We start from the raw sequence: 10766 nt of genomic DNA, 5'->3' as shown, positions 1-10766 counted from the left end.
TCGGCAAGAGGCCTCACAGGAGCAGCAGGGGACAGGGCGCGACCCGCACCCAGCCGGGGCGACGCTGCCAGCTCGGCCTGGCGCTGGCGGCGCTACCGGGCACAGCATTTTCCGGTGGCACTGGCCCCCAGCCCGCACCAGGACGGCGCTGAGGCCTCCAGGAGCTCTTCGGAAAGGCTCGATGCGAGGCCGCCAGGCGCAGCGGGTGACGGCGGCTGCCGGGCCCAGGCGGCGCCGCCCGCGCCTGCCCCGCCGGGAAGCGCATGCGCCCTCCGCGCACGGCGCATCTGCCGCACCGCGCAGGCGCGGTCCGGACGGCGCCTGCGCGGCCGCGAAGAAGATGGCGGCGCCGTGAGCGGCGCGGGGCTGCCCGGCGTCCCTCCAGCATGAGGAACCTGCGGCTGCTGCGGGCCGGCGGGCGCCGCCCTGCCGCCCCCCCGGGCACCCCGCAGTGCTTCTGCCTCAGCGCCGAGCCCGGCAGGGTTCTCGTGGGCTCCCAGCACGGCGTTCTGGAACTGGGCCCCGCCGGGGACTCGGTGAGAGCCGCCGGGCGCACCGGGATCCGCGGCCTCTTGTCGCTGTCGCGCTCGGGCCAGGGCTGTGGCTTCGGGGGAGGGTGCCGGTGCCTTCGGCTCCCGCGGATCGCTGGAGGCGTGTTGCTAGGGGCGGGTTCGGCCCGCCCGTTGCGAGGGTGGAATAAGGCGTCTGTGCCTCCGGCAGCGTGGGTGCCGCCGGGAGCTGGTGCTGGTCCGTGCGCGGGCCGCGCTTTGCAGCGGCGGTTGCGGGGCCTCGGAGCCCCCTGCTGCTCCCTGCCACCGCTTGCTGCTGTCTCAGGGTGCCGTGGAGGTTGTCTGTGGGGCTGCACTGTGGCTGACGTGATCTGCTGTGCTTTCAAAGTACTAAATCTGCCTCCAAGCGGGTGGTCGTATTTAACACGGGTCATTTATGTTTAGTCTTAAGCACGATTACAGAATGGGGTTGGAAGGGACTTCTGAAGATCGTCTAGTCCAACCCACCTGCTAAAGCAGCTCGCTTTAGCGAGCAGATCGCACAGGAATGTGTCCAGGCAGGTTTTTTAATGTCTCCAGAGAAGGAGACTCCACAGCTTCTCTGGGCAGCCTGTTCCAGTGCTCTGTCGCCCTGAAAGTGAAGAAGTTTCTCATATTTGGATGGAACCTCCTGTGCTTCGGACTGTGCCCGTTGCCCCTCATCCTGTCGTTGGGCACCACTGAAAGGAGTCTGGTCCCATCTCTTGACACCCACCCCTGAGATATTTATAAACATTGGTGAGATCCCCTCTCAGCTTCTCTTCTCCAGGCTGAACAGACCCAGTTTGCTCAGTTGCTTGTCATAAGAAAGATGCTCCAGACCCCTAGTCGTTTTCATAGCCCTCCACTGGGCTCTCTCCAGTAATTCTTATGCGATGTCTGTGACACCTTAAAAGTATAGGGACACTTTAAGCAGCTACCCAGCTTAATGTTGACACTGTGTGGAGAAGTAGGAAAAGGGGGTTGAAAGGTGATTAGCAAGACAAATTGGAAGTTGTAGTATTGCCATTTATTATTTGTTCCTTTATATGAGTTTTCTCATTGACTCTCTAGCACTTTGAACATAAGAGAACCTTCAAAGTTCCCTGTGGATAAGTGAAGATGAGTACTTGCACATTGGTGCATTCACATACTTCTGCTGTGTAATGTTTCATGTAATTGCAGTAGGATGAAATATATCCATGGATGTTATTCTGTCATTTCTGCAAAAATCCCAGTGAGGTGGTGTGTGGTTAATAAGTCTTTGTCCTCTCTATGTCAAGGTGACAAGAGAAGTTTCCTTGACTGTGGAGGGTTTCATGCCTGAGGATGGAAGCGGCTGCATTGTGGGTATGGAAGATCTTCCAGAGCAGGAGTGTGTGTGTGTTGCTACAGCAGCTGGAGACATCCTACTGTGCAATCTCAGCACAAAGCAGGTAATGTCGCAGGAAATACACAACAATACTGAGAGATTTCAAAGGAAAGGTTGACTCTGTTTTAATTTCTTCAAGGGGCAGTTGTGGTTAGTCTTCCTTTTGTGGGCAGATGAGCTGATTTTTGTGGGAACCTTGAGCAGGATTGAGGACAGAATGTACACTTCATAAAAGAGCCGGAATCGAAATGGTGGCTTGACTGTCCACAGCCCTAGTCCTGTGTGTTTGCTCAGGGGGCTGTTGGCACACACCCCGCAGGACAGGATACACCAGACAGTCTTACAGAAACAGGATATTGCTGCGACTAGGTACAGAATAAAGGAATCCATTCATAACTAACAGTGTAGCTACCTTTTTATTCTTAGCAGTCAGTACAGAACATCCTGCTGGCATGACTTAACTGAAGAGAGGAGAAAGTTTTGTGTGTCGTTATAGAGAACATTTGGAATAAAAAAGCCCTAGAAAACACTAAGGGGAAACAAAATATCTTAGCTGAGTAAATATGGCAGGAACTGAGATACTTGTTTTCTGTTCCATCTTCAGTGTCAGATTTGTACAATCTTCAGCAAGACACTTAAACACCACAGCAGCACCCTCTGAAATCTGTATCAACTCCCACAATACCAGCCCGACAGTGCATGAGGTGTCAGTAGTCTGTCTGGGTTAGCTGTGAGATTGTGGTGATTTGCAGCTTACCTGTTTTGGTTCTTATTTAGGTTTGATTTACAGATACCATTTAAATATACCATCATCTGTATCTGAAAAATGTGTCCCATATTGCAACTTAAAGCATGTCATAAGGGAATACAGACTAACAAAAGATGCGATACATGAGACTTTTCTTGTGGTGATTTATGGGTTGGAGTTGAGGTTTAACTTCACATCCTTTTTTTCAGGGCTTTTTGGCTTAATTTCTCAATCTTAAAGTTGTGTTATTTTGGTGCAGTCTGGGTACCAAGAAAGAAGTCTTGAAGATTACTTGTTCTGAAACCTTTTGCATGTGGGTGATTGTTACTCTGCCCACCGGTGCCCAGTCCCACTTTGTTTACCTGAAAAGATTGTGACACCTGAGCTTAATTCCTTGAATGGCATCACCTTGCTGTTTATCACAGTTGTTCCATGGCTTTTGCAAATGAGCGTAACAATGCATGAGGGAAGTTCTCTGCCCACTGCTATTGCATATATACTCATGATGGCCCAGTAAAACTGGCCTAGTTTTTCATAAACTTTGAAGTTAGTGCTGCTGTATACAATTGTCAGGTTCAGTATGCACAAGTTGATCAGAGTTTTAATGGACATAGTGTCCCTTAACTGCACATTGGAATTCTCTAGCTAAGAGCCATTATGTCTGGGTTCTGTGACTTCAGTATGTTTGCCGGTGTAACCACAGACCCGATCACGCAGTATTAGTATTAACACTGTACATGCTGACGTAAGACTGAGAGTTGCAGAATAAAGCTCATAGTAAAACTGTGTATGGTAGAAAATGCTAATCTCTAGATTTTCTGGGGTCTCCCACATAAATATTGTGCAACCATCTTTGGTTAGAAATGTGTCTTTTGTTTCATTCTACAGAAAAGGTAAAGTAAGACTTGTGACTTTTTTAAGTAGGAGGGGATTTCCCTGCCTTGATGACTCATGGCTTTTGTGCTGGGATGATGCTGCACTGGTGTTCCTACACTTCCGTGATCTTATTTTGGTCTTGCAGGTGGAATGTGTTGGAAGTGTGGACAGCGGTTTGAGTGCCATGAGCTGGAGTCCTGACCAGGAGCTTGTTTTGCTTGCAACAGGTATCAACAAATGCCTGTAAGGTTTCTGCCTTTAGGAGTGAAACCCACTATGGTGAAAATACAAAACACAGTTATGTTTAAGATAGAAGAAACAAAACACAAAGTTATGAAACTGGGACTAAAAGACAGGAAAAACCCACCTGATCCTATATAAATGACATTTCATTTCATGATCCGTGAGGTGCTTTGTGATCCAAGCGGAAGCTATTCAGGCCCCAAAAGCTGAGTTTTATCGAATGGTAATTAGTCTTTCAGATCTTGAAATAGATTTGATATTGCCTCTAAAACATAGAGACTCCTGCTTTATATCCACATTTGATTTCTCAGTAACAAAAACTGTTTATTGTCCTTTTATAGGAAATACATGTGTCACAGTCTCAACTTAGCTATAAATGTGTCTGACTTAGAAAATAAAGTTAACGTCAAGTGAAACAGAATCACAAAGTGCTTGAGGTTGAAAGGGAGCTCTGGAGATGACCTATTCCAGCCCCCTGGCTCAGAACAGGTTACCTGCAGCAAGTTGCTGGGAACCATGCCCAGGCAGTTTTTTGATGTCTCCAAGGATGGAGACCCCACAACCTCTGTAGGCACCCCATTCCTGTTTGTGACCCCCATCACAGTAAAATTTTAATGTGCATTTTAATGGAAATTGCTGTAATTTAGTTTGTGCCCACTACCTCTGTGCTGTCACTCTGCACCACTAACACTCTGGCTCTGTCTTGTTTACTGTACCCCACTTCCCACATAAGATACTTACACACACTGAAGAGATTCCCTCTGAGCCTTTTTTCAGCCAATTCTCATGTGACATTCTCAAACTAAGTCCAAACAACAACTGTGCTAGCTACAAAGAAGGAAGTTTTCTAACTGCATGAAGAAAATTAACTTGATTTCAGTCAAGTTAGCTCACTCTTGTTGAGCTTTATGAGGTTCTTGACAGTCCATCTCACCTACACAACAAGGTCTCTGTGGACAGCAGCACAACCCTCTGTTGTACCTGCGACTTCTCCCTGTTTTGTGTCATTTACAAATTTGCTGAGGGTCCCATCTTCCACGTCATTAATGAAGATGTTAAACATTGGCCCTAGTGTCTGAGCACACACCACTGGTGACTGACCTCAAGCTGGACTTTTTGCAACTGATAGCAAGCTTTTGAGCTTGGCAGTTTAGCTGGTATTAAGTCCACTTCACTGTCCTTTTATCTCTCCCTTCATTCCTGAGTTTGTCTATTATGATGTTATGGGAGACAGTGTCAAAAGGCTTTTTAGAATCAAGGTAAATGACATCCACTAGTGTCCCATATCAACAAGTTAGTTGTCTCATTGTAAAAGGCTATTAGGATGGTCAGACATGATTTCCCCTTCATAAATCCATGCCAGCTGCTCCAAATCACCTTCTTGTTCCACGTATCTCAAGAGAAAATGTTCGAGAGTGCCAGGCACTTATTTTGAAGGTGGAAAGAATTTTTTAAGCTTAGGGCAGGAAGCGTGTTTTTGAAGAGAGCCTTGAAAGTCTTCCATTAGGGTTTGAGATTATCTGCTTTGAAGTATGTGTTATCTCTATTGTTCCATATTGCCATTAGAAATATTTCTGTAGTCAAGTCCATGTCAGAAAAATAGGACAACATAAGAGAACACTGAGTTTTTATTTGCTGGAGATACCATTACTAATACTGTATTTAATATCTACCCTGCAGGTCAGCAAACACTCATCATGATGACAAGGGATTTTGAGCCAATTACTGAGAAGCAAATCCACCAGGATGAGTTTGGGGAAAGTGAGTGGAGCACTGAAATTAAGTTGTTCAAACTGATTTAAATGGTGTGTTGTAAGTGTGTAGAAAGTAGAGAAATGGAGCTGAACACTTACTGGGCCCGAGGAGACATTTTAGACTGTAATGCTGCTGCACAGCTGAAGGAGAACACCGGTATTTTACTTGTCAGCATAAATTCAAGTAAGTTCTCTGTACCAAAGGACTTTCTGGGCTCTATAAATTTCCTGCAGGTTTTAGAATTAAACGTGGATGGAAAGTGTGGGTGGCTTGGAGCTGTGGTTGTATTTACCACACAGTGCATAGTAGTGCTGTAAATATACCACTGTAATGATTATTTCTTCTTCAGGGAAGTTTGTTGCTCTTGGCTGGGGTAAAAAGGAGACGCAGTTCCATGGATCAGAGGGAAAACAGGCAGCACATCGCAAACAGACGGTATTATACTAGTTCTTTTATGTTAGGCCCATACTGTCTCTGGGAAAACATGTAAAGAGAGTTTCTGTTATTCCTGTGGTGCCAGTTTGCCACCATCTTTTTAGTAGTTGTCTTCATAGGCTGCTTCTATTTATTTCTGTTATCTGAAATCCAGCATTTTTATCCTCCTCCTAGTTCAAGACAGCAGCTGGGACTACTTAAGAGTTCATACAGAGCTCAAAGGAAGATGATTTGCAAGCACTAGTGCTTACAGAGGGAAAGCCACCCTCGAATCAACATGACAGGTTTTGCTGAATGTGTGCTACACAATGAAGTGTTAATATGACCAAGATAAATAGTTTGTCTGAGAGGAGCAGAAATAACAATAGTTGGAGCACATAGAAGGCAAGAGTAGGGTTTGGGCTGCTGAGCATCACCAGTCTTGTGAGGCAGCTCCATGTGCCCACATGTTTTACCTCTTTGCTCCTTTGACACTTCTGTGCTTGGGTCTTGTTTTCACTGCTTTTTATTTGGTGAGATGTCAGGTATATAAAACCACTCCACTGCTGGATTTTTCTTCTTATGTTTAAATTTCAAAATTAAAACTGTCCTGCTGAAACCTGACAGGCTGGAGTGCAGAGACATGAAATGTGGCCTGGTCCAACTTTACTGTCAGGACAGACAGGACAAGGCTTGACTGTGTTTGGAAAATATGCCTACTTTGACGACGCTAAACCTTTGAACAGCTGCCTCTTTATGTGTATTCCATTGGGATTTTTTTTTTCCTGTGTTGTTCTGTGAAGAACCTGTTTGCCTGGAACAACACTACTTCTCGTCCCAGCTTCTGTCTGCCATACAGACTGCCTGGATGGCATGCCTCTCTTGCCTTTCTCCTTTCAAGGGGTTGTGACACCAGGCATCAGTTGTGAACAAACCCTGATTCACCAGGGTTTAGGCACAGCTGGTCTGTGAGCAGAGACCTTGGTGGAGGGGAAGGATAGCATGTGATCATGTGAATAGACAATCATATACATTTGCAGGAAGAACAGATTGAATTTACAGACAGTTTTAATTCTAGTATTTCCTTAAATAACATTCTAAGTAATGAATTTTTAACTTTGGATTGATTTCATGCCAAGGCTCTTGAAAGAGCTGGGTTAGCAGTTCAGTCTGGTTAGACAAAGACAGCAGTTGCCTTCCCAAGCTTTGATGCAACTTTCTTATGTATGACTTTAGGAAGTGTCACCTGCTTCAGCTTGGGATGATGGCAAGCCTCGGGTGACATGGAGAGGAGATGGGCAGTTTGTTGCAGTGAGTGTCATCTGTCCAGAGACAGGTATGGGACCAAACTTCTTTGAAATACCAACATATGTAAGAGGCTTCTTAAGCAGAATCTAAGCAAAGACTGGCTGATGTTTGTGGTCTCTCAGCCACTTAAAGCAAGGCTGAGTTGAGATAGTTAATTGCTCTCTTCTCTGTTTTGGTGTTTTCAGAGGCATTTTTTAGACATGATCTTTTGAACTCTTCATTTGCAGTTTGGTTTTCAGTCCAGTGAGAAGCCAGGAGAGGTTATGACTGAGTAGTTACTATCTGAACTGCTTGTTTCACCAGCGTTAAATCACTGCTCAAGCTCTAAGCAATCTCTGATGGGTTCCCAGTGCCGAATGGATGAATCTGTTTGGGTTGCCATACCTGCTGTCCTTCATACTAGCAGTTTGACCTTGCACACTTTTGTTTAAATACAGGTGATACTTTTCCCTAGATTTTGCCCTAAAGCCAAAGAGGTGATGAGCACATACATTTCTTGTAAAACTGTAATTTATGTCTTCCATGATAAATATTACTGAGCAGTTTAAATGTATTGATCAACATATTGAACTGCACCAAACTGCACTGCTTTTCTACTAGTCTGGGTTTTTACTGTCAGTACTTCGATTAGGGAGGATCTTGCATTTATAAGAGGATTTTAACATTTCTATGGTGAAAGTTGGAGAGGTAAGTGGCTATGACTGAGCTACGTTAGACTGAAATCCTACTCAGTTCCTTTAGATTCACTCAGTTACTATGGCAGAACTGCTTGAGACAGAGTAAGTTCTTACCCCTTAAAGTATATAAGAGAAATCTGATTTTTATTCATGTGCATCAAAAATTGCTATCCTACTCTCACGGAATTATATAAGTGTCTTCCCAGTGCTTTCTTACACCTTTGTTTCATTGCTGTCTCAACCTGTAGGTGCCCGGAAGGTCCGAGTGTGGAACAGAGAGCTTGCGCTGCAGTCAACAAGTGAACCTATCTCAGGATTAGAACAAGCACTGTCCTGGAAGTGAGTAACAAAGCAGTCTGCATGCTGGCAGCAGAGTGTTGCTTTTTATTCCCTTGTCACAGTCCTTGATCAGCATCAATTTCATTTCTCCTGTGTTTTTTTAATGTTCTCAGAACTTGAAGAAAGCTTCCTTCTGATCCATCAGGAGGAAGAGTAGCCCTTTAAACCCAAAAAAGCCTAGTACCTGCATTATGTGTGGGAAGAAGGGATAGATTCTCTGCACAGTCTCAGTGTCAAATGTTTTTGTACTCAAGTGGATAAATAGGAATATTACAGGGTCCACTTGCCAGTGCTGACATTTACTTGCTCACCTGAAGATGTCATAAGCTCTGTAAAATGTCTATTGTGCACCTGCGACTTTGTCTGAACAGTGCCAAGGAAAACACATCCTCTACTGCCCCTTTCTTCATGTCTCTGAAGAAAATGTGAGATGTTTGGTGTTTAAAATGACAGCTAGTGATTATGTGAGCAACCACTTTTCGTCTGGCTCTTTTTTAAGGCCCTCTGGAAACCTGATAGCATCCACACAAGAAAAGCCCAACAGACATGATGTGGTTTTCTTGGAGAAGAATGGACTTCTTCACGGGGAGTTCGCCCTCCCGTTCCAGAAGGGGCAGGTCAAAGTAAGTGCTGTCTCTGGGCTTCTTTGATTCAAGTGTAATGGAGAAGAGGACTAGATCTTTTCCAGATTCTAGAAGGAAGTTTTTAACTTACCCGTTAGTGCTGGTCCTATTGGAAAAAATGGCCTGAAAGATAGCAATGAAGAAGCCTGTGGAGAAGATGCTGTGCCCTCTGCAAGCCTTTAGTACAGAGACAGGTACATGGGGATTGTAGCCCATAGGTGCTTCTGGCACCTGTATACTTTCTACAAGGCAGATGCTTCAAAAATGCTGTTGAGGATGTCAGCTGTTGCAAGAGTGAGGTGAAATATTCACATTATGCCAAACAAAAGTGAGAAGGTACTGCTAGGATGTTAGTGCAGGTTTTGCCTTTGGATGCCAAGAGGTCTTTTGGCAGATGCTTCCTCAGCACCAAGGAAAGCAAAGAGAACACTGCTATCATGTTTGTGGTTGTGTTGCCTCTTGAGCTGTGCGGAACCTCTGTGACAGGTTCTGCTTCAGGGTGCTTTGCTCCAACTGTCAGAAGCTTTGCCATACCTGAGGGCTATGTTAGTATATTAACCCGTTCACCTTATATTGTTGAAAATAAGGAGCAACTCCTGGTCTTGCAAACCAATTGGGACCATACCCACCCTACACAGAAGCAGCAATATCAGTAAGAGCTGTGCTTGTTTCTGCAGGTTAATGAACTGCTTTGGAATGCAGATTCTACGATCCTGGCTATATGGCTGGAAGACCTGAAGGTGGAAAATTCCAACCCAAACAGTTATGGTGAGAGTGCTATGTGAGGCTCTCGCTCTGTGATTAGCAGTGGGTATTTCTCTACAAGTTAGGAGACACTGGGGTGGCTTACCTACAGCTTTGAGACTCTTGTGCAGGTCAGGAAGAACTGGTAGTTCAACCTGAGCTCAAAGCATCTTCCAGGCTTGGTGTAACTGGAAGTGGTATTAATGGAATGCTAAAGGTGTGAGCCCTTCATAAAATGTGGGTGCCTTCTCACAAGGTGAACCTGAAGAATTCTATGATTGACGCTTTAGCACAAAGTCTTTTCCTAAGTTTGCTTGTCCTGGGTGTTGCATGACACAGCTCATGGGCTAACAGCTAGAACTATTATTTTCATTTATCTTAACCCATCCCTAGAAGAGCAGTGATGGTGGGAAGGGTTCGAGATGGGTCTCAAGAAGTAGTCTGTGGTAACCATTTGTTTTTCAACAGTTCAACTGTGGACCACAGGGAACTATCACTGGTACCTGAAGCAAAGTCTACATTTTGGTAGCCTGGAGGAAAATCGATTGGTGTCGCTCCTATGGGATGGAGAGAACCCGTATAGACTGCATGTACTCTGCCAGGGTTGGCATTACCTGTCCTATGACTGGCATTGGACCACAGACCGTGGGATAGGGGACAATAGCCAACATGTGGCAAATGTGGCGGTCATAGATGGAGGTAAGCAGTGGGACTGCTTTGCAGCTTTAGAGTCACAAGAGGTGGCATAGGCCTTTGTATGCACACTGGATGGGATTATGGTAGTTCTTCTGTTGGCTGCTGTTTCTACAAAGCTGTTACTGAGAGGGACTGTGTAATTGATGGAAGCTTCAGCAGTGGTTCAATTGAGTTAACTGCTGAAGGGCACAGGAGCTGTATTTTCCTGTAACATTGTTCCTACTTTCAGTAAAGAACCTAATGTCATGGGGGAGTAATTTAGCGTTCTGCTTGCTGCAGAACAACGTTTAGATTTCTTAAAGAGAAGCGCGACTTAGAAGAGTTTGGTGGCAGGTTCACTCTTTTATTTACTGCATGGGGGAAATATGCCAAGCCGAATGCTGCTTACCTTCTCTCCAGAAGCCTGATACTCGTTCACAAAGCAAACTTTCAGGCGTCTTCCCT

At 45.3% G+C, this 10766-nt stretch overlaps 1 protein-coding gene across 1 annotated transcript in view; it reads left to right on the top strand.

Annotated features, from left to right (window-relative positions):
• Window positions 1-324: 324 nt before the first annotated feature.
• Window positions 325-10766, top strand: part of ELP1 (elongator acetyltransferase complex subunit 1) — a 38385-nt gene continuing 27943 nt past the window's right edge. The window contains exons 1-10 of the mRNA XM_065657800.1: window positions 325-536; window positions 1811-1963; window positions 3669-3750; window positions 5447-5527; window positions 5871-5956; window positions 7172-7271; window positions 8169-8259; window positions 8759-8882; window positions 9560-9650; window positions 10095-10325. Of these exons, the coding sequence (XP_065513872.1) occupies window positions 387-536; window positions 1811-1963; window positions 3669-3750; window positions 5447-5527; window positions 5871-5956; window positions 7172-7271; window positions 8169-8259; window positions 8759-8882; window positions 9560-9650; window positions 10095-10325 (1189 nt within the window). The 5' untranslated portion in view covers window positions 325-386. The remainder of the gene's footprint in view (window positions 537-1810; window positions 1964-3668; window positions 3751-5446; window positions 5528-5870; window positions 5957-7171; window positions 7272-8168; window positions 8260-8758; window positions 8883-9559; window positions 9651-10094; window positions 10326-10766) is intronic.

The sequence above is a fragment of the Caloenas nicobarica genome, chromosome Z, assembly GCF_036013445.1.
Source record: "Caloenas nicobarica isolate bCalNic1 chromosome Z, bCalNic1.hap1, whole genome shotgun sequence".
Classification (NCBI taxonomy): Eukaryota; Metazoa; Chordata; class Aves; order Columbiformes; family Columbidae; genus Caloenas; species Caloenas nicobarica.
The sequence above is the reverse complement of the archived record's forward strand: the minus strand, read 5'-3'. Positions and strand labels throughout refer to the sequence as shown.